This window comes from Saimiri boliviensis, chromosome 8 (genome assembly GCF_048565385.1).
Source record: "Saimiri boliviensis isolate mSaiBol1 chromosome 8, mSaiBol1.pri, whole genome shotgun sequence".
NCBI classification, from domain to species: Eukaryota; Metazoa; Chordata; class Mammalia; order Primates; family Cebidae; genus Saimiri; species Saimiri boliviensis.
In genome coordinates this window covers 76,981,097-77,005,304 of record NC_133456.1, presented here as the reverse complement: position 1 = coordinate 77,005,304, position 24,208 = coordinate 76,981,097, and the positions used below count along the sequence as shown (strand labels likewise).

Sequence of the window (24,208 nt, the reverse complement as noted above, 5' to 3'; positions counted from 1 at the left end):
GTGAATAAGTAAGAAAGCAAAACAGAACAAAAATGATTAAGTTAGCTTACACCTCCATCCTTAGGGGTGTGTGTTTGATTAGGTAATTAAAAAAAAAAAAAGAAAAAGAAAAGCTGCCTTGAAATTGTTTCAGGAGATTTGAAGAAAACTGACCATAGTATCTGTATGCACAGGCACATTTTATTCTAAAATACAAGAGACAAGTACACAGAGATAGCAACAGTACTTCTGGCCAGCACCTCCAGGAGAGTACATCTTGCCTGTGGTATAAGATCATCATGTTCATATTTCTTGATCCTTCCTCTCTGTAGCTACCTAATTTCCTGGAGCTATTTCCCTAGAGGTAAATTTCAGAGCATGCTAGAACATTTGGGTCTACCCATAGTGAAGTCACTATGTTCACATTGCAAAGCTGTTCCCAGGAGTCCAGATGCACTGCCTGAGGACATCAGCAGAGAGCTGCCAAAATTACAGGGGTCACGATGGGCGCCATTCTCTGCTTTTGCACATGCTGTTCCCTTTACTTGGCGTGCCATGCTGTCCACCGCCCTTTTCTGCTTGGTAAACAACTCACTCATTCTCCAACACTCAGATCAGATGTCTCCTCCTCTGTGATGCTTTCCCCAGTTCCTCCTAGAGGACAACCTTCACATTATATGATGACACTAAATTTACATAATGCAACCTTGTTGGGCATGCGTTGTCTATTACATGTCTATCTCAACTAGTGGACTTACCTATGTGGTTTGAAGACAGCAACATACAGAACAACGTAAAGAACATATAATAAGGGAGAGTGCTGGAAGGGCAAAGTGCTAAAAGGCTCAGGGTGCCACATCCCAGTGACCTGTACTCCCCTGCCCCACGTGCTGTCCTCAGCCATCAGGTCTCTCTGAATGCAGTAACTTTAAGAAAGGACAATAAAAATACCATACTTACTTTTTTTTTTTTTTAAAGTTCTTTAGGTCAATCGTTATTCTAGGGTATGATTTCATTATATCGTATATTTGCCCAAAGGCTCAGGTGTCAGATTGATTTTTATAATGTCCATAATGAATCCATTTTTAGATAATGTACATAGGTCCACTGTGACCCAAAATTGGCTGAGATTTCATGCACTGCTACCTGAGGCAACACAATAGCAAGAACTCTGTAATGCAGAAGCTTGGCCATGGCTAGGGCATTCTAGAAGAATCCATTTTTGTTGTTTTAAATCTTCTGGTTTTGAATCCCAAATGAAATGACCTGGGACAACATATGCAACAGATGGGTGTCTATGATTAAAACACTGATGGAAAGGAATAGCAGCAGGTAGGATGCTCTAAGGGTCCGAATCTGTGCAACGTTCACATGATAAAGATGTTAAAGACTTCAAAAGCTATCATTATTAACTACAGGAGGAAGAGTACACTCTCAGGACATGGAGAAGGTTCAGAGGACATTAAGGCACTGGTTCCTGAATTAATAAATTAAATGGCTGTTTCTTAAACTTTGGTTGAGCATCAATCACAATTCCCTAGGGAGTTCTGTTTTATTTTTTCATTTTTTTTTAATGCAGATTCTTGGGCCCCATACCCAGAGATTTTGATTCTGTAGAATTGTGATGCGACCTAGGAACTACTTTAATTTCTTTTTTCTTTGGAAAAACATTCTCCAAGTATTTCTGATGACCGGGGCCAGGTTTAAACCATACATCATAGCAGTGATACATAGAGCACTGATCTTTCAAAGTACCCTGCAGGCAATTCAGATGGCATGTAAGACAGCACTTTAATGTATTTCTTAAGAATACATTAAGAAATCTATATGTATTTCTTTATTTTACCACAATTAAACCTTTTTAGAAATACAGAATCACAGAAAGTTGCAAAAATAGTGCTGAGTCCCATGTACACTACCCAGGTTCCCCTAACGGTAACTCTCATAAAGCTATAAAATATGACAAAACCAGCAAACTGACATTGTTACATTACTGTTAACTAGACCTTACTCAGTGTTTACCATTTTATAGCCTGCATTGATTTGCATGTGCATACAGTTGTGTGTAATTTTATCCCACGTATAGATTCACGTAACCGTCACTCCAACTGAGGTACAGAACTTTTCCTCCACCACAAAGACTCTTGCTGCTTGCTCTTAGTATGAATCACCAGTACTTGCCCCCACCTGACCTGCCATCTCTGTGCCCTAGCAATCACAAATATGTCCTTTATCTCTAGAGCTTTGTCTTAAAACAAAATCTTATAATATATGTAACCTTGAGAGTTTTTTCACTAAGCATGTCCAGGTTATTGCATATATCAATAATAATTCATTCTTTTTTACTGCCGAATGGTATTATCCCATTGTATGGCTGTACCAGACTTCACTGAAGCATTTGCCCATCAAAGGATATTTGGGTTGTTTCCAGTGTTTTGTCTTTATGATTAAAAAAAAAAAAAAAAAAAAAAAAAAAAGTTGCTGTGAACATCCATGTACCGACTTCTTTGTGCATGTAACATTTTGATTCTCTGGATTAAATGCCAAAGGGTGTTCCTGCTGAGTCATATGGTGAGTACGAGTTTACTTTTGTAAAATACCACCAAAGACCTTTCTAACGGTGGCTACAACATTGTGCACATTCCTGCCAGCACTGTGAGAGATCATTTCTCCACATCTTCAGCAGCATATGGTACAAATTTTTATGTTAGCTTTTCTAATACATGTGTGGTGATTTTTTTTGTGGCTCTCTCTATATTTTTATTCTCAAAAAAGCAATTAAATTCTCTTCAGATGTAAAATATGGAGTGACAATAGTTTTGTACATTTGTATAATTTTAAAATAAATGTGTATCTCGCCACACAAATCAGCATTATTGTTTTTGAACCATACAAAAATTAGGAGGAACCCATCACCTTATTAAGGAACTCATTTCAGTAATCAAGCAGACAAGTTACAAAATAAAGGAGATTTCTGTCAATAATACACAGACTTCTCCTTGTTCTAAAACATCTAATCCACTTTGTTTGGGTATATTAGTTCTATCGTTGTAATGTCTAAACATGTCCCCAGATGCGTCTATAGTAACCAGGGAAGGAATCCCCAGGATCAAGGCTTGGCTTCCCCACTTACTAATCTGCAATACTGAACAAGTCACCTGCCTCTCTGAGCCTCCGAAATGATGATAATCATGTTGCCCACATTCAAGAATTTTCACTGGTTACTCACAGCACTCCTGGGCAAAGAACCTGTACGTCCCTAAAACATATTAGTGAATATATTCTTGACTATTACCATCCAGGAAAGAAAGGGATTGTATTAGATAACTTTTAAGATTGGGCCTGGTTCTAGAATTTTAGAGTTTATATAGTGCTGAAGCATTGTGTTTCCTATCACTGTTATTAGAAGCTAATGATATTCATCAGTACTTATGGACACCATGTTAAATTACTATTATCTTTATATTAGCACATATTCATTAGTATAGACTGGGCATCCCACATCCAAAACACTTGAGACATTGAAATGTTTCAAATTTCAAGTTGTTTGGATTTTTGGAATATTTACGCATACCAGCTGAGCAACCCTAAACCACAATTCTGAAATCCAAAATGTTCCCATGAACATTTCCTCTGAGCATCATATTGGCACTCAGAAAGTTTCAGATTTTTTCACATTTAAAATTTCAGATTTTTGGATTAGGGTTACATAACCTAAATTAAAGTATTTTTTATAATTTTGAATAATTACTGATAATTGCATATAAGGTTACAAATGCATTTATTAAATAAATTTTATTTCATCATTGTATCAGTATTATTATTAATAATGTTATTTTTATTATAGCAAGAAAATGCATCCCAAGAGGGCAGGGACTAACTAGTCTCTCTTTTGCTCATTGCCATTACTTCAGCCCCTAGAAGAGTATCTGGCACAAAATCTGTTTTAAATAAATGACTGCTGAATAAATATATAATAGTAACTCCTTAGGGTTATAACGTATTTTACGGTTTAAAAACATTTTTACGTTTATCATCATATTTGGCTTTCAAAACAATCTTGTGAGATAGTATTACCAGCTAATATTTTATCAATTAAAGAGGCTACAGAATACAAAAGCACCATGGTCAAGGCCAAGTGGTGAAACTGAATCTTGAATGTAACTGCACTGACCATCAAGCCCGGGCTGCGTCTTGACAAGGCTGATGACTATTTGGTAAGACCTGATGCCACTCCAAGAATTACAAGTTATATTCTCTGCTGAAAGATGCAGTGTAAAGATCAAATTAATACAATTAATATTTGATCCTTTAATGAATAAACAGCTTGTTCCTTTGTCCCCCTGAGGACCTGAAAATTAAAACTCATGCACTGCACTGTGCAGTGATGGATGAGGCTCAAAATGCTTATGTCCATCCAAAAAAGGGGCACGGCAGGCAAACCTGAGCTTCATTACAGTTCTTGATGTTTCTGTAAATCTGTGGCTATCTTCATGGCATACCACACATACTTAAAACAAATGTCCACGATGTTACAACTGCAGTTTCTAATTGCAATTAACAGGACTGTCAGGATGATGAAAAGATGTTTCCCATTTGTAATCTCCAAAAGGATGTTTCCCATTTGGATCTCCAGAGTTACAGCAAGATTCTCTTTGCACAGGGAAAAGGATGATAGGACTCCAGAGACAGAAAAGCATACTGTGAGGACCATACCTTCCCAGCAAAAATAATGGGGAAGAATCAGTCTAAATTATTCCTTTAAATAGAACGCTATAAGTGGACATCCATTTCCCTCACGTATTAGTTATCTGCTAAGAAAACAAATGCGTCCTGCCTAACCAGGATACATGGCTTCACATCATTAATGGCTAATTCTCCACCAAGCATCAATAATCCAGGACTCATCAGTTCCTAGGAACCAAACTCCACACTTGCCTGGTTCCCATAAACCATGGTGGTGCAGCTGAATGAGCGCATTTAGGAAACCTGGGATCGAGATCAGTTCAGCACCAAACTCTTGGGTATATTAGCAATCATCTATAACTATTTCCCCTCCATGGAACAATACATTAATAACCTCAGGGTAGCAGAAAGCACAGAAAGATGTAAAAAATAATCCAGGCTTAAGTCCCCCATTTAATACAATTCACCTCACCTATCTTGATCTATCTTGACACGTCTATGTGAACCAATATGCACAAATCTGGTTTGTGAAAGAGGTCACCATTTTGAAATTAATTTCTTTTTTTTTCGTTATGGTGGTAAATACATACACCTAGGTATATAAATTTATCAAAACTCTTCCTGTGTACATTTTCCATGAATTTTGCCGAATATAAATTATATCTCAACTCTTAAAAATTTCATGTTGACCCTAATCAACTGTCACCTGAAGAGCTATATCTATTTTGTTAATGGGTGCCCTGGTCCCTATCCTAATTAACCTTCAAAGCTGGTTTTTTTAAAAAATTTACTTATTATACTTTAAGTTCTGGGTACTGAAATTAATTTCAAAAAAGAATCACGAAATAATAAACTAATGAAACTAAAGGAGACATCAGAATGTCTACCTATTTAAAAAGAAGCATTTAAAATTAGTAGGAGCCCTAAGTATGAGGATCTTCCTCTACTACTTTAATAGCTACATGATTCTTTAATAAGCTCTTACACTTCTATTACTTACAAATCATCAAAATGGCAAAAACATCTGTTCGACCCACCTCAGAGAGCTACAGTAAGAATTTTCTACTGAAATGAAAAGACAATGAACATGCAACTGCTAACTAAACTATACCAATAGAAAAAGATCCCACCGAAACGATCACACTGAATTGGCACCTTATGTAGACCCAAAGTCTGAATGTCCACAGTTCCCAAGATTTGTCTTTAACATATATATCAAAGGAAAATTTCTTCTCTTGTATATTCAGAAAAGGTAAAGGTTATTATATTTAGAGAGAAAAAGAGTGAGAACTGCCATGTAACACCAATTTGCTTTTTCAAAAATCTAACATAAAAATGTTTTTTAAAAAGAATTTCAGAAATTGAATTCTGGGCTACAAGACAACTCCAACTTTGCAAACTTGTGAACTTTATAAATCATTCCAAATGATTATCCATTTTAATGATAGATAAAAACTATTGGACTGGGCACGGTGGCTCAAGCCTGTAATCCCAGCACTTTGGGAGGCCGAGGTGGGTGGATCACGAGGTCGAGAGATCGAGACCATCCTGGTCAACATGGTGAAACCCCGTCTCTACTAAAAATACAAAAAATTAGCTGGGCATGGTGGCACGTGCCTGTAATCCCAGCTACTCAGGAGGCTGAGGCAGGAGAATTGCTTGAACCCAGGAGGCGGAGGTTGCGGTGAGCCGAGATCGCGCCATTGCACTCCAGCCTGGGTAACAAGAGCGAAACTCCGTCTCAAAAAAAACAAAAAACAAAAAACAACTATTTTCAAATTTCATTCAGCCAAATAAGCGAGACACACACACACACGCACACACACACACACACACACACACACACACACACAGAGAGAGAGAGAGAGAGAGAGAGAGAGAGAGAGAGAGAGGAAGCATGAGAGCACTACTGAGTTAAGTTGGTTCAAAAGTAATCACTGTTTTTGCCATTAAAGGCAATGGCAAAAACCACTATTATTTTTGTACCATCCTAATACTAATCCCCAGAGTGTAATAGTAAGATAATTTCAAAAACCATCTCAAAAAAAGTGCATTAGTACAGTAGAAAAGTTCATTTGCTTTGCTATTTACCAAAAACAGAAAAAGAAGTATACTTTGCTGGCATCAAACTCTAACACTGATTTTAATTGTTGTTATTGTTTCAGTTTTTCGAAATGGAGTGGTTGTTTTTTTTGTTTGTTTTTTTTTTTTTTTTGGAGCAGACTGAAAACCCAGATTATAGGCCAAACAACACTAAAGGCTAGTATTTTAAAGACCAGCAGAAAAATTTCATTATCTTATCTTGTTGTCATCAGTTAAACTGAATAGAAAGTGATAGGACAACATCATAAATACATACATACCAAAATAATTTCACAAAAAATTAAATACACACTTAACATTATAAAATCGTTAAGGACTGTGCTGCTATAAACACGTGCGCAGGTGTCTTTTTCATGTAGTGACTTCTTTTCCTTTTGGTAGATACCCAGTAGTGGGATTGCTGGATTGAATGGCATTTCTATTTTAGCTCTTTAAGGAATCTCCATATTGCTTTTCATAGCGGTTGTACTAGTTGACATTCCCACCAACAGCGTAAAATCCCAACAGTGTTCCCTTTTTACCACATCCATGCCAACATTTATTGTTTTTTAATTATGGCCGTTCTTGCACAAATAAGGTGGTATCACATTGCGGCTTTTAATTTGCATTTCCTGGATAGTGAGTTGAGCGTTTTTTCATGATTGTTGGCTGTAATCTTCTAAATACAAGTCAGCCAACAAATGGATAAAGAAAATGTGGTGTATATACACCATGGGATACTACTCAGCCATAAAACAGAATGAAATAATGGCATCTGCAGCAACTTGGATAGAATTGGAGACCATTATTCTAAAAGTAACTCAGGAATGGAAAACCAAATATTGTATGTTCTCACTTATAAGTGGGAGCTAAGCTATGAGGATTCAAAGGCATAAGAATGATATAGTGGACTTTGGAGACTCAGGGTGAAAAAGTGTGGGAAGGACATGAAGGATAAAAGACTATAGTGTACACTGCTCGGGTGACAGGCACACTGAAATCTCAGAAATCACCGCTACAGAGTGTTTCCTTGTAAGCAAAAACCACCTGTTGCCCAAAAGCTATTGAACTAAAAAAAAAAAAAAAATTCTCTAATAAGACAAAATTTAATTTAAAAATATATATGAGTTCATAACTACAAAGTATGGAACATAGAGAAAGCATGTGGAAATATAGGGGTATTCTAAGTTAGCTATGAAAATACAAGTTGTTACAAAATCAGTGAAAAGAATGAGAACAATGGAAGGAAAATAAAAGGACCCTGAGATCCAAAGAGATACTAAATGGGAAAAAAGCATGCCCCACACTTCAGTGTGCCAAAACCCTTTAGAAAATGGATATTAGCAGAATATCTTATAAAAGAAAATTATAAATATGGGCATCCCCAAAAGATAAGTTGTAGTGAAAAACATGTTAGTAGTTTTCCACTTTCACAGTCAGAAGAAAAACATGAGAAAGCAAACTCCAGAGATTACAGACGTCACACCAAGGTGAGACATATAATTGGCGACATCAACGTGGCAATGGTTAGATAACTCCTGGACTAAAAACCTCAAAGAGGGGGCACAGGAAGGAAAGGTAATTCAAAGACATAGGTCGAAGCTGCAGAACCATAGTGTCTAATACGTAGCTGAGAATGGAGAACATGGGTCTGGAGAGCAGGTTTATACTATCGCGCTTCATCAATTAATTCCGTTCTGCAAACACTATTGAGTTCCTAGTATGTGTCAGGTATCATGCTAGGGGCTGTTGAGGGAAAAGGCATGAGTCAGACAGCCCCTGACTCACACAGTTCAGAGTACACTACAGCAAACAGGTGCATATACAAGCTAATCTATTACAAAACATTGCCATAAGAATTGTATGTGATGCACGAAGGTATGGGGTAGTAAAGAACGGTTTGCCATTAGAATACAGTACAAGGTTTAGGTTAACTCTAGAGTTAGAAAAGCCTTGAGTGCCAACTCTGTTTGAGTGGGTTATGCTTCTCTGAACAAATAACTTACACTCTCTAGACTGCAGTTTTCACATTTACACCAGAACAAGATGGATTGTGTGACTTCTATTAGTTCTAACTTTCTGAATTCGTGGTTGAGCTTCTTGGAGGTCAACTTATTTTATTTTATTTATTTTATTTCATTTTTGAGACTCTGTCTCACTCTGTCTCCCAGGCTGCAATGGCTCAATCTCAGCTCACTGCAACCTCTGCCTCCCAGGTTCAAGCAATTCTCCTGCCTCAGCCTCCCAAGTAGCCAGGATTACAGCCACCTGCCACCATGCCCAGCTGATTTTTATATTTTTTAGTAGAGATGGGGTTTCACCATGTTGGCCAGGCTGGTCTCGAACTCCTGACCTCAGGTGATCCAACTGCCTCGGCCTCCCGTAGTGTTGGGATTACAGGTGTGAGCCACTAGGCCTGGCCTTGGAGGTCAACTTTTAAGCAATGAATTGAGACTGTAGAAGCAGGAAACTTGGGGGCAAGTATATGCTAAAAGCAAAAAACAGCATGAGCCAAGGCAATATGGAGCATAAGCTGGTATCAACAATGCATCCTGGAAATACAACCTGTGCTACCTACTATCTGGGGAATTTCACTAAGAACATAGAACATTCTAAATGAAAAAAAAAAAAAAAAGAAAAAGAAAAAGGATTGTTATAAACTTTTAAAATGTGTAAACATTTAAACACAATGGACAGAAGTTACAAAAATGTTCAGAGTAAAAAGAATGTACTGGTAACATTTAAATTAAATATAACGAGAAGCAAATCTTATTCTTCCAACAAATACGTGGATACATCTTTGTGTCATACAGCAGATGCAAAAATGTAGCTTCTATTTTAAAAAGTCTGAATGTCCATAAACCGTTCCCAAGATTTGTCTTTAACTTACATATTAAAGGAAAATTTCTTCTCTTGCATATTCAGAAAAGGTAAAGGTTATTATATTTAGAGAGAGGGGGAGAGAGGAAAAGAGTGAGAATTGGCAGAAATGCAAGAAAGAACCGAAATTTCAGAAAACAAAGGACTGAGTTATACCATATTCCAAACTGCTTTGGAGAAGCATTACTGAGCAGTGCGCTCACCCAGCCCGCCATCCGCCAGCCATCCAAATATATATGCATACATAAGAACACACAGACATACATTTGACCATATGCAACCATTCCTACTAAAAACACAGTAGCATAATATGAGCTATGAGGAACATAAGGACGAGTGAGAAACCATGTCTTGTTGCTTCAATGGGGAAGCAAAGCTTACATATATTCTTATAAGGGAAGCAGGGACGTATCACTGTAATATGGGGCTTGGTGCCACACATGCTGTGAATAGAAGGACAGGCAGCATCGCATGCTGGATACGGACAGCGGCCTCAGTTCAGAAACATACTCCTAACAAATCACAGAGAATGTCACCTCTTTTAAGCTTCCATTTCTTTATAAGAAAATAAAACAAACAAACCATTTTTAGGGCTACCTAAGAAGGCAATAAAATAATAATGAGAAAGCATTGAGCCTGGCATATACTACATGTTCAATACGGGACAGAATGCAAGCAGGGGCAGTAACAAATTTGGTGGTCACAGAATACCAAGCAGAAGTTTGGTAGTCATAGAATAAGCTGTGGAAACTCGGGGAAGGAAGTGATTACTTCTGATCTCGGCCACACCTAGACTTTTGGAGAAACTGATACGAATGGCATTTTGCCAGGTAACAGAAACGTATGCAGTGGCATGTTGAAAGTGAGGCCAAGGACTGTGCACTGCAGAGCATGTGAACAAATCACTTCGGTGTTCTAGAGAATAAGAAAGTGGGTGCACCACACAGAGTACAGGCAGGGCATGTCAAATTCAGAATAAAGCAGTCTAAAGGGAGGCCGTTATATGCTTCTTTTCTTCCTATCTCATATATGCCATTTCTTAGCCCACTTAATATAAGACCTGTCCTTGCCCTAATGCTCAGGCATATAACAACTCCCAGACCTACAAAGCTTTCCTCACACCTTTGCCTTCTACTCTGTAACTGGCCATGTCTCTCTTCTGTTCCTGTTAAAGGGAGGTCCACTGATGCTTTCCCCAAAAGTTAGGTGACAAAATAACAATGTCCCTAGTAAGCTGACAAAGGGAAACTTTGAAAACATAAATAAGGAAGCCAACGTACGGCTCCTCCTGTTCCTGTGAAGAGTGATTCTCTTCCAGATCCCATTCCCAAGCCCTGCAATCACTAAAGAAGGATGAGTCGAAGAAAACCAGTTCCACTAAGTGCCTGATGCATCGCAAAGATGCAGTCTCCTTCAAGGGTACTAAAACCTCATGGTGTCCTATAGAGATTAGTATAGTACAAAAGGCTTCATTTATTTTTCCAGAGCAGCTTTGTGCAGGTCTCCTTGTTGCACTTTCTGAGGAAAAGGATACCCGAAGACACACAGCTGCAGCCTAGCCATGTATGCGGAAGCCTGAGGCATCCTACCACCCAGCCGAGGTGTCCGGTCATGTCACACAAGCTAGACATCTGAACTAGGCTTCTGGCCTCAGACCCAAAACACCAATAAAGTGTTTACTGCGAGTGGGAGAGGACTGGGAAGAAAAGCGGAGGACTGGACTGTAACACAGAGTGTGAAACACTCACATGCAATATTGATAAAACAAACACTCATATCATCCAAGAAGCAACTGGCAACATCATGGAGAGGGTAAAATATTAATAATTTTTTAAATAGTGGGACAGAGACAGAAAACAAAGAAAGACGAGCTAAATCTCCTTTCACTGCCTCTTCTCTATTAGCTCCTAGAAGTCTAATATTCTTCAGTTTTTTAACTGTAAGTTAGTGTTTCTTGAATTTGAATGAGCTGCTGACATTCATTGGTATAAATATGTAACCTTTTCAACCAAACAGTATGGGACTATTTACACCGACCCTGAGGCTTCGTGTGTGAGTGTATACACACAAATACATAGAGAGTTGGAGCTCACACAGACCTTCAAACGCTACTTGATGTAAACTGAATGCATTGTTATTAAACCGCCTAAAACTAGGCGTTACTCAAATTTGTCTGTGAGCTTCGGCAAACGCAGATCTCACAGAACTCTCTAGACAACTTTATCCTTCAGCAGCCTAAGGGAAGAAAAACAGCCAGAGGAGATAAAACAATTCCATGCACTTCATTAGGTGTGCTTTGTGTAAGTTTCTGATTGGACTACTGCTTGGCAGCATTTGCAGACACTTGTCTAAGGGCAAGAGGGAGGGACCGTTGTCTGGTAGGCACAACCTTACAAGAGAATTTGCTGGAGGTGGAAGATAATGCAGCAGAAAGGCACTGAGCTGTGACTGAAGAGGTCAGATTTCTAGTTTGGGCTCTAACCCTATTTCACTATGTAACCATGGCCATATAGTCCAAAAAAGTATTTTTCCTAAAAGAAGGGGCTGGTCTAGGCCATTTCCAGGGGCTCCTTGACTTTTAGTAGCCTATAAACTATGATAACCACACTGTGAATTCACAAACTACCTTTTTCTGACACGACATGGTACTACAAATCACCTACATAACATTGAACTTTCCTACTCCAAGTATCCGCCTCTGAAATCCCAGCACTTACCCTCACTTCCAGGTTGCTTGTATGGGTTGTACTTAGGTTTTGGAGCAACTACGGGTGCAAACTTTTTGGGTGGCTGTTGTGTAGACACTGAAATGCTGGGGTTCCCAAAGGAATGGGTGGTCTCCATCCGTGCAGGCACATGGCCGAGGGGCTCACCAGTGCTTTTGGGTGGCAGCCAAGATGGGTGAGACATGGTTGGAATCTGTGATTAAAAAAAACAAACACTGTTTGCATAAAAGCATGAAAACAGAGAAAATATACCTCACTTCATTGCTATTTTACCTTAATCCATACTAAATGAATCTCGATAAAGCTCTCTGGAAAGAAGGAAGAAAGAAAATGGAAGTAGTAAAAATGAAGAGGCAGAGGAATCGCCAGCAGGAAGAGGAGGAGGAAGAGGAGGAAGAGGAGGAAAAGGAGAAAGAGAAAGAGGAGGAAGAAGGTGGGGGAGGAGGAGGAGGAGGAGGAGGAGGAAGAGAACACTCCCCCAAACTTGAATATCTCCCTTCCAATAGTGACCTATTTTAGTACCTAGCACTCTTGGGAAATAGATATGAACAAGAAATGCTTCGTAACTTGAAGGAGGTTCTAGAGTAGGAGGATGGAAAAGAGCTTCAATTTTATTAATAATCTATTAAAGTAATTATCTCACCAATTAAATGGTTCTACCTAAAGGAAGTGCTACGTTACCTAAGTGAGGTTAAAAACAAGTGTGGCAGAGATGCAGAAAAAGATAGGCTCACTTCTTGGTGGGGGCAGAATTAACAAGATTTTACTGATGAGGTGATATACAGACTGGGTTTGAGTGCTGAGTAGGCTTTGAGCCTGAAAAACATTAGCAAAATTATACAGGCAGAAAAGTTCACAGTACTTAGGTTTAGTGTTCTTGGAGGGGGAATAACGGAAAGCACCAAGCAAAAGAACTAAAAGCTGGATTGAAACCAAAGCACAGACAGCATAGTAGCCACACTTGAGTTTAAACTTATTCTTCAGGCATTAAGGAACCACCAAAAGTTCATTTTCGAAACACAGGCTTAACAGATACCTAGCAGGACACTTTTAAATGATCCATCCACAGGGGCAACTCTGGTCTCCACCAAGGAGCATGTGGAAAAGGGGAGGAGGGGCACACAGGTTGCCCCAATGTCTGGGACAGTTATTAGAATTTAGGGCCAGAGGATAGAATATTCAACACATGTCATGCAAAGGTCAGCCCTGAACAACAATGAAATGCCCATGAACATCTATGCTGACCTGATACCATACTGGATCCTCATGAAGAGCTTAGTTAAAGTAGGAGGGGAACAATCAGATCGGCCCAGCCCAGCCCAGCCCAGCCCAGCCCAGATGCTGTTCTGATCAGATTGCATATACTATTTGAAGAAAGGAAATGTCTCCTCTGTCAGCATAAGCCAATCACCTCTCCAGTCAGCCTGCCTGCTGGGGATGAGCCTCACAGGCTGCTGTTGAGGAGGGCTCTCCAAGCCTGATTGCAAGAGCTCTCCAGCACAGGGACACCCGGAAGGCACCCTGCACCAGCCCCCAGCCCCAAAGCCACCTACTAATTTATTAATTGATCTGAATTAATTAAGAGGGCTAACATGATTACCTCCAGATGTCTGTAAAGACAAAGAGCATTGGAACACAAAAAAATCAAAGGCCTCAGTACCTGGCATAGTCATAGAGAGAGACAGGGTGGAGGGGGGAGCTGGGAAATAGTGTGCCTGGATATTAACTTAATCAGTCCACACCACAGACAAGTGGCGTGACTTTGAAGAGCACTCCTCTAGAGCCTCAGATCATTTCACTCTCTCAGAGAACTCAGCCAAACAGAGTGGCTCACACCTCTAATCCCAGCACTTTGGAGGCCAAGGCTGAAGGATCACTTGAGGCCAGGAGTTCAAGACCAGCTTAGACAATAGATTGAGACTCTGTCTCTACAAAAAAAAATTTAAAAATTAGCTTGATGTGTGGTGCACACCTACTGTTCCAGCTATTCGGGAGGCTGAGGTTGAAGGATCACTTGAGTCTGGGAGACAGAGGCTGCAGTAAGCTGTGATTGCACCACTGCACTCCAGCCTGGGTGACAGAGGGAGACATTGCCTCAAAAAACAAACCAACCTCTGTCTTCCTTAGCTCTCAGAATTTTTATGGGAACCAATGAGATGATATTAAAGTACTTTGTAGAATACAAAGTGCTATGCAAAGTGAGAAAAAAAGGATGCCTCTATTCTTATAGAAAGTCAATGGCAATTTTGTGACTATCTTGCTTGGAAGAACAGCTTGATGTGTAGTTTTCTTAAAAGAAGAGGAGAACATTAATCAATGACAAAGACTCTAAACTGGGAACCAGGACACATGCTGTTGAAGCCAGTGATGATGGTACTGGCTTTTCACTCTGGTTACAGGATCTTTCTTTTCTTTTCCTTCACTTGTACCTTTTACATATTCATATGTATACACAAATACATACGTGTATACACACACACACACACACACACACACAAAGAGACACATATGCTTGCTAAACTGTGAGTTTCTTAAAAGGGCAAGTACCATATTTTACACATTTATTAACTACCATTAAGGACTAGCATAAAACCAATATAGAAAAACAAGATTTTACTGATGAGGTGATATACAGACTGGGTTTGAGTGCTGAGCAGGGTTTGAGCCTGAAAAACATGAATGTGTTTTACTCATGGGTCTTAAATTTAGCTGCACATTTGGAATAACTTGAGATGATTTTTTTTCTAAATACCAAAACCAAACCCATCTCACAGGGTTGAGAGATGCCAATTTTGGTTTTGCTTTTGCTTTTAATTGAGGTGTGGTCTTCTACTAAATTGGGATAAAAGTGATAAAAGTGACTGGTTTGCTTGCAGTATGACTAAAGTGAATGTAAGTGTGAAATAAAAGGGATCAAGTACAGGTTTGAAACTTTTAATGCACTGTGCCCATTTGTAGTATCAGTTTTAATTATAATTTTTAAATGGCTTAATACTGTCCTTGGAAGGTCTCTATAAATCTAAGGTTATTTTATAATGAAAGGTTTTAAAATTGGTTAATATAGGATGCAGCAGTTTCTTAAGCAAAGATGCACATTTTCGCAGCAATCTCAAGTTACTGACTTTACCATCTTGGCTTTTCAGCTATAACGTAAAGAAATAGGCAATTTCTGGGAGAGTATAAATAAAATTTAAGCATCATATGCAAGTCATTGGTTCCACAGTCATTTCAGTTATGCCCAGTGTCATCAATTACCTGGACACTTCCCTCCATGAAGAAGCACCTCCTCCTGCTCCTCCTGAGAGGCCCAGGTTCTGACTGATCATTTGTTTGCAGATGACCTTTTCAGCATCTTCTCTTACCATTCCTCTACGTGTCAGCAGTGATCCAGTGACACCATTTCCAGGATTTATAACAAACTTTCATGATTCTGAACCCTTGCTCATGCTGTGTTCACTACCAACAATGCCATTTCCCTCTCTTCACTTTCTACCAAGCCCTACATTTTTATATTGTCCCAGCTCAAATGTCTCTAACTCTGTGAATATTTCTCTAACTCTTCCAAAGAAGAGTAGCTTAATTCCTTTTTCTGGGCTCTTTAGTACTTTCTGCATACTTATTACAGTCCACAAGGAAGTCATTTAATTCACCTGCCTACTTGTTTCAACAAGCCAGAAACTCCAAGTAGTCTCACTATACTGGCATGATCCCTAGGCAAGAAGTCCTTACACAAATATCTTACACCGAAATGGGTGAATGAATGAATATTACTCTTTCTTAGTTACTCATATCTTTCTAGAATTGCTAAAGCAATTGCTAATACAATCACCTCTTTTTTCTTCCCTTAACTTGGTGATGTAATAGAGCATGCTGATAAGATTTCCAGATATTGAACCATCTTTGCGTTTGTGGAATAAATCCCATCTAGTCACAGCTGCAGTGCCCTCTTTAACAACCACTCAAACAATCATCTCTTTTTCCCTCCCTTAATTTGATGATGTAATAAAATATGTTGATAAAGTTCCAGATATTGAACCATCTTTGCATTCCTAGAATAAATTCTTTAGTACAGTTGTGTTTTGATATATTAACAAATAAACTATGCTATTTTGTTTATAATTTGTGTACATATAATCATAAGAAAGACCATTTTATTGCATTTTCTCTGCTTGTTTTACTTAATTAGGTTTTGATAGGAGGGTTTTCTCCAACCTCCTCTACTGTCTAGGTTATTTAATAACTACATTGGAATTATCTGATTTTTAAAGGTTTATAAAAATGAAGCATAAAGTCATCTAAATATATCTTCGTTTAACAGACATTAATCAGATTTCCAGTAATGTCTATGACAGTAGTACCAGTTTTCTATTATTCTGAGGTCATTTTGCATTACTTTTCTGCCAGAAATTCACCATTTTTTTCCTAGGTTTTATCTCTGCTATCTCTTAACCAAGCTACTACTTGTCTAAAAATGACTTCCAACTTTCTGTGCCTCAATTTAGATCATAAGCATACTTTCCATTAGTCCTTAAAGGCAAATCTTGCACTATATCCTACAGTTCAAGTTATATATCCTTATAATACCATTCCACAGCATGTACATACCGCTGTCATACATTGATCACATGGTACTCTGCCTGTCTCCTTGCCTGTATCCCAAACTAAGCTCTCAAATGCTTAAGAGTAGAAATACTTATCATTTATTATCCTAGGGCCTACACATGATAGGTACTCAATAAAAATGCCTGTTAATTTAATTAATGAACGAATTTATTTGCCTGGCACTGGAGCTATAGATGAATCAGATTCTTACTCTTTACTCAAAGAGCTCAAAGCCTATTTGAGGAAGAAATATTTATAAATGTGAAAAGAGAAAGAGAGCAACACAGAAAGCACATGAAAAATGTTGGGGGATGTCAGAAAAGCTAGCATAAGCTTGGCAGAGGTAGCCTTTAACCAGGACTTTGAAAGCTGAGTGAATAAAAGAAAACTGAGTAACAAGGGCAAAGATTAGAAATAATAATGTGAGCTCAGGTATGAAGCAAGACATTTCTGTAAGACAGGGATCAGACCAGTGGTACCAAAATGAGTGATTCAGGGAGAACAGTTAGGGGAAAGTTTTAAAAGATAACGTGAGTCCTGACTTTTAAAGGTCTTATATAAAGATAAGAAACTAGATATTTTATCCTTGAACAGGAAGATAAAAGTGAAAACTCTAGGTACTAAAAATTAAATCATGTAGGACGGATCCAAGGAAAATGATACATCCAATAGTGCAGACATAGATTCCCTGTGGCCCCAGTTCTAGTCTCAGCTATAGCAGTGTGACCTTTAACAATAGATGATACTCATTTGCAGAATGAATACCTATAAAGTCCCAGTCAGCTCTAATATTCTAGAGTGCCTTCTTTCTCTAAAATCTTACATACAGCCCTTCATTTTGATAAATAGGTTTGATGAAACTTCGCAAGTTTAATGAATGGATGAACTAGCACATATCATTGGGGTTTCCCAGCATCTCAGAGAGACCCATGTCAACACAAAGATAAGCAGTGGTGAGAACTGGGGATGCTGGACCAAGATTTACCCTGCTCTTACTTCTTCTGGTTCTAGATAGGTTTCACCCTAAGCTCATAATCATCATGAAAGCAAGAAGTGAAAGGGAAGATTTCCAGAGAGGCTCGGAAAATACACAAACACCATCAGCAGACAGGAAAGCAAGAACAATGGCCCTCCTCTAAGCAGATGCCTACTGCTGAAGGGAGCTGCCTCCTCAGTGTTGCTCTTTCAGAAACCATTCAATGCAAAGCATAAGAAGAACCTAAGAGGTTCCACTTATCAACTCCTCTGCTCCTCTTCTGTCTTTTCCCCAGCTGTCCTAAGAAGACGGGAGACTGACAATAAATAACAAGTGTTTATTGAAGGCTTATTTTATATCAAGCAGTTTTCAATGGCCACACAGTCATCCCGACTACCATATGAGCTAGTATTATCATTACCCACATCTAGCCAATCAAGAGAGTAAGACTGCAGGAGGTTGAATAACTTGCTCAACGATATACACCTAATAAATAGCAAAGTTGAAGGCTGGACACAGGTCTTTGTCTCCAAATCTCTAGTCTTCACTGCTGTACTACCTACCTATTTGGTGAAGAAAGGAAAACACCATAATCCAAAGGAAATCAGCACTTAGCAGTATTTTTTGCTTATTTCCATTCCAGCTCTTGAATTCTACTTGCCGTAATGTCTTCCCTTTTCTGTACCCTCAAACCTAATCGTAATAAGCCACAGGACCACAAAGTGATGAAGAAAATAGTCAACAGACCAAAAAAAAAAAAAAAAATCAAGGCACAACAGAACACAATTAACTACGAAAGGCTATATGATGACCAGGACCCAGCCCTTGTAGGTGGGAAAATTTAGGGCCATTGATAAACTGACAATGAATACTAACAAGGCTACTAAGCCTCTCTCAGGATACCATGTGAATGCTAAGTCACTATCATCCACAAAAACAGAACTAAGTAGGGTTTGGTCATATTTTCCTTTTTTTTTCCCCAAAGCGATATTCTACTCTCCTAAAAAAGATTTATATAGATCACCGAAAGTGCAAAACAAACAACTGTTACATCGTATAATCTAGCACCCAGTACAATAAGCTTAGAGTAGTGTTTATCAGAGCAGCCTGCACACTAGCCTCCTATGGGGATCTGTATGTATATAGTCTGATTCAGGAGCTGAGATTAACTGACTTAGAGCATTTCTATGAATCTTGAAATGACATTGTATTAGTCCCTACATCTTCGTGGCAGCTAACTCAAGGCCCAGCTCTTGTTCGGTGTGCACTGAATAAATGAATGGTATGAGGAAAGAGACACACATTAACACCACAGAATTGAGAGACCGTTTGACGTAAACATCAGAAGTAGCTGATGGCAGACTAACGCTTAGCATTCACGTCCCTTAGCAACATTTTCTTCATTTAAACAAGCAGTTACAATTTAAATAACACTCTCCTATAACTTCGGAGGTTTTTTTTTTAAAAACGTTCTCTTTATACAAAAGTCAGTACCTTCCTGGAATTTCAAAACTGCTTTCCTAATCATCCATTAAACTGGTACCATGTGGTTCTCCCTCTGGGCTACACCGTCTCCATTACTGCCCACACCTCAGTATCTAGTGGGAAGATGCCTGATCTTCACAACTCAGACCCAGCTTTCAGTCTTAGCTCTGCCATGAGCCTATTGTGTAACTTCTGCTATCTCTGAAATCTCGTGTCCTTCTCGAAAAATGTGGTGATAGAATTAGATGGTACAAATGACAACTCTGCTCACAAACTCTTATGAGTCTGCGAAAAATCTTGACTGTACAACTAGCCAACGCCAAGTAAAGCAGAGAGATTCGATATCATCTGTAATTCTCCTCTTTGCTCATCAGCGAGGAAGCAGCCCTCTTTTTATCTCTTTTTCTATCACCCGTTTCCCTGACTCTTCTATCCTCCCCATTGAAAGAGAGATTATTGGATTGATCTCAGACATCGACAAGGTATCAATCAAGATGTAAGATGCAAAAGTAAACAAGTATTTAGGCAAACCTTTTCCGAACGGTGTAAGTCCCTACCAGTGTAATTGCGAAGCAGATATGCTGTGGCATGTGGTGGAAGCGTGGGAAGACAGCGTTGAAGAATAAGGCAGGCTGAAAATTACACACAATTGTTAGTTGAACAGCAAATGTATTTACTCTTCCTCTGAATTATCAGGTCAGATACAGCCAGAAGGGCAAAGCAGGATCTACCATGGGCTGAAAATGTCAATGTATTCACTCAACTTCTTCTTACAGACAGCTTTGGCCCAGCACTGGCTAAGTGCCCCACTCTCTGCATGGACAGCTGGCATTGCTCAGAAGAGGTAACGAGAGAACAACGCTACAGAAATGCCAAACCTTTATATAGGCTATCTGAGAGACATTTGGAAAAACTGGAAAAGGCACTAGACTTAGATGCAGAGGACTTGGGTGTAGTTTCTATCTAGCTCAGTCACTAATTGGGTCTACGACTTTAGTTCCTAACCTCTTTGGACCTCAGGGACCCTTCCTATCTGTATCCTAAAGATTAGATATCCACTACCATTCCCTCTAACTCTCATGTTTCCATGATTCCCCTACAAGTCCATAAGTTCAAGGAGCTGAGGTTTCTTACAAAACTATGTTTTAACTCCTATGAGACAAGGGAATATAGAGTGAGGGAAGATAGGGTTGGAATCAACACATTCAATGCCCATCTGCCTTGCACACTAATGGTGCACTCCTTGTTCTTGGCAATGCTGCAGGTGACAAGAAAAACTCAGCTGCATTTCAGGATCCAAATGAACGACAAAGCAGCAAGAGAGAGAAGCGTCGGGTCTAGACGACAAGTAAACATTGTCTCAGATAAAGAAGTGAGACAAAGCTAGGTACAGTGGCTCACACCTATAATCCCAGCACTTCGGGAGGCAGAGGCGGGTGGATCAAAGGTCAGGAGGTCAAGACCAGCCTGGCCAATATGGCGAAACCCCGTTTTAACTAAAAATACAAAAATTTGCAGGGCACAGTGGCCTGCATCTATCGTCCCAGCTACTTGGGAGGCTGAAGCAGGAGAATGACTTCAATGCGGACGTTGCAGTGAGGCAAGATCATGCCACTACACTCCAGCCTGGGCGACAGGGCGAGACTCCGTCTCAAAAAAAAAAAAAAAAAGAAGTGAGACAGAACAGAACAGTGACATGAATGGCACTTGAAAAGGAAGCAATCAACCCTGACGGGGAAACAACAGCACTGAAAGATCAGGACTCTCAGGAGAGAACGGAACAAACACTGAGTAACTGGCCTTTTGTTTGCCACAGTTTCTGTCAGTCAAGGAAAATAACACACAAGGTTGACAATAGTCAGGACAGACTACTTAAGAGCCAGAAGGTCATGGAGATCCCCAGCTAGGAGAAATCTTAGGAACTAATTTACTTTTCTAATTTGAGTATTCGAAAACTGAGATTTAGAGAAGCTGGAGAGACTTATCCAATGTAATAGATCAGCTAGAACATAGCAGAGGCTGCATCTAAACCCAAATGTTCTGCCTCCAAAGAGCATCCGCAGTGGGAAAGTTCCATTAAACAATCTTATAACTCTATTGATCGCTAGAGAGTAACTAGATGGAGTAGGTAAAAGGCAATGGAATTGGGCACAGGAGTCAAAATTTCTCCGCCAAGAAAGTTCGCAACCACAACACTGAAAAGTAGCACAGAAGACACGGGGCCCCAACCTTGCATTCCGGGTCACATTTGATAGCAATTATTCCACGTGGCACAGTCACCAAGAAAATGTGAATTCTCTGTGGACCTCAGTTCCTGCGGATCTAAAATAATAAGCAACTAATGACGATCTTCACAATCTCTCCCCACAACATTTTATGTTCTATAACATTATGACTAATCTGTGGAGTGTGCTGTGCTTGCAACAATGGGCCTTTCAGCAGGTTTCTTCTAAGTCATTTATTCTAATAGACTGCTTTTCTGTACAAGGCCAAGAGAAAACAGGCAACAACAGCCTGCACCTCTTTGAGTTCAGTAAATCTACTTCTGGAAGTAAAAATCTGGATTTGTCGAGGTGACATGCTAAATACCTAATTCATAAAGATTCTGCCCCTCACCCACCTCTCTGAGTTCAGTAAATCTACTTCTGGAAGTGAAAATCTGGATTTGTCGAGGTGACATGCTAAATACCTAATTCATAAAGATTCTGCCCCTCACCCAGGGGGAAACAGTGGCAATAGGAAAAAATCACCAGTATATCTCTAATGAGACCTCGCAATCTCGTTAATGGTTATCGAGCATCTTCTATTTCTAAACCTACCAATAACTGGGTAAGTCTGCAAGTTAATTGCTGCTCACTTAGCTGTGTTTCCCTGACAGCTTGTTCAGACTTGTAGTAAAACACACGAACACTTCATTTTAGTTATCTGTTTTTAAGTCTGGCATGCCCATTAGTCAGGCGATGAAATTTTGCTGCCACTTGAGGATGTTCTAATTACTTTAATTTTTTAATGATTTTGTTTGTATTTTTCCATTATTGAAAATTCATTTTGATATCTCAATAAGATTTTAAAAGCAATTTTAGTTATACCTTGAAAAAGCAAAAATTCTTAATTTTTTCTTCAATGACTGGGTCTACTATTGACGAATGTTAAGACATATTGACATCTGACAGTATTGCTTACGGCTGTGAAGCAATGTTTATTCAGACCACATAATCTGCTAAGAGTAATCACAGCAACAAGCTGGAGAATCACCGATTATACAATACTTCAGCCTCTTGAACATCATATTATTCACAAAATTGTCAACTGTGCTGCTTGTAAACCATATCAGAACTACTATAAATTAGCTTAGAGTTTTGGAATTGGGTTTGGACATTATAATTTATTTATTTGCTGTTATTATTATCATTATTGCTATTTTGAGATAGGGTCTCACTCTGTGGCCTGAGCTGTAGTGCCTTGACACCATCATGACTCACTGTAGCCTGCAACTCCTGGACTAAATAAAGTAATTCTCCCACCTCAGCCTCTCCAAAGTAGCCAGGACTACAGGTGTGCCACCACATCTGCTATTTAAAAAAAATTTTTTGTGTGTAAAGACACGGTCTCACTATGTTGCCCAGGCTAGTCTCGAACTCCTGAGCTCAAGTGGTCCTCTCACCTTGGCCTCCCAAAGTGCTGAGATTATAGGCATGAGTAACCACACCTAGCCTATAATTTAAACTAATACTACTGAATTTGAATTTGTATGGTTATTGTAAATCAAACTTTCCAGTTTAATTGCTGATTCTCTAATTATATATCATCTTAAATATCTGTTAAGAAGTTCAGTTAGAAGCAGTGGCTCACACATGTAATCCAAGCACCTTGGGAGACCTGGATCACTTGAGGCCTGGAGTTCGAGATCAGCCTAGGCAATATAAAAAGCTGTGTCTCTGGAAAAAAAAAATTTTTTTAATTAAAAAAAAAAATTAGCTGGGCATGGTGGCTCATTCCTCTAATCCCAGCTATTTGAGAGGCTGAAGTGGAAGGATCACTTGAGACCAGGAGTTCAAGGTTACAGTGAGCCATGATCATGCCACTGGATTCCAACCTGGGCAACAGAATGAGATGCTGTCTCTAAATAAGTTTTTAAAGATCAATTTACTCTAAAGCAAAATATAAGGATATTGCTGAATTTTAAAATTTTAAAGCATAAATAATAGAAAAATAAAGTGTTACCAGGGATGTAAATTATCAACCTTCAAGGACCATCAGATAAAGTTTTAGAAAACAAAGAAATCCAACTTCACACATCATGTACTCTCAACCGTAATTTTTGTTTAACACCAATTCCAAGAGCCTAGAGAAATTATTTCTCAGTATTTGAAATAGTATGAAAAATAGGCAAGCTTCTCACTAGAATGTGTTATAAATTCAAATTACGTAAGAGAGGCTAGTTTTGCAATTTCACATTAAATAGCAAAACAATTGGAACCATTTTCAGCTAGGGACCTTTTTCTTAAGTCATTTTGGATGTTGTTCCACTTTTATTTCAAGATTTTGAAACAGAGACAAAATCTGGTTAACCATTAACCAATAGCAACAGAGTAAAAATGAACCAGGCTGTTTCAAATTAGTTTCAGAATCACATCAGAGGACATTTTCCCATTTAAGTTTCTCTTGATGAGAGAACTGTTGTAGTAGCTTCTGTATTTTTATCAATTATTGATCACTGTGTAAAAATATAAAACAAAATGCATGAAAAATGTACTTAGTTGCCTAATATTCTGGGGAAATAACACACACA

The 24,208-nt window shown here is 38.9% G+C and overlaps 1 protein-coding gene across 15 annotated transcripts in view; it reads right to left on the bottom strand.

Annotated features, from left to right (window-relative positions):
- LPP (LIM domain containing preferred translocation partner in lipoma) overlaps positions 1-24,208 on the bottom strand; it is a 736,333-nt gene that overhangs the window by 473,342 nt on the left and 238,783 nt on the right. For all 15 annotated transcript variants that reach the window (XM_074404687.1, XM_074404694.1, XM_074404689.1 and 12 more), the window contains one exon: positions 12,345-12,546. In XM_074404687.1, the coding sequence (XP_074260788.1) occupies positions 12,345-12,537 (193 nt within the window). In that variant the 5' untranslated portion in view covers positions 12,538-12,546. The remainder of the gene's footprint in view (positions 1-12,344; positions 12,547-24,208) is intronic.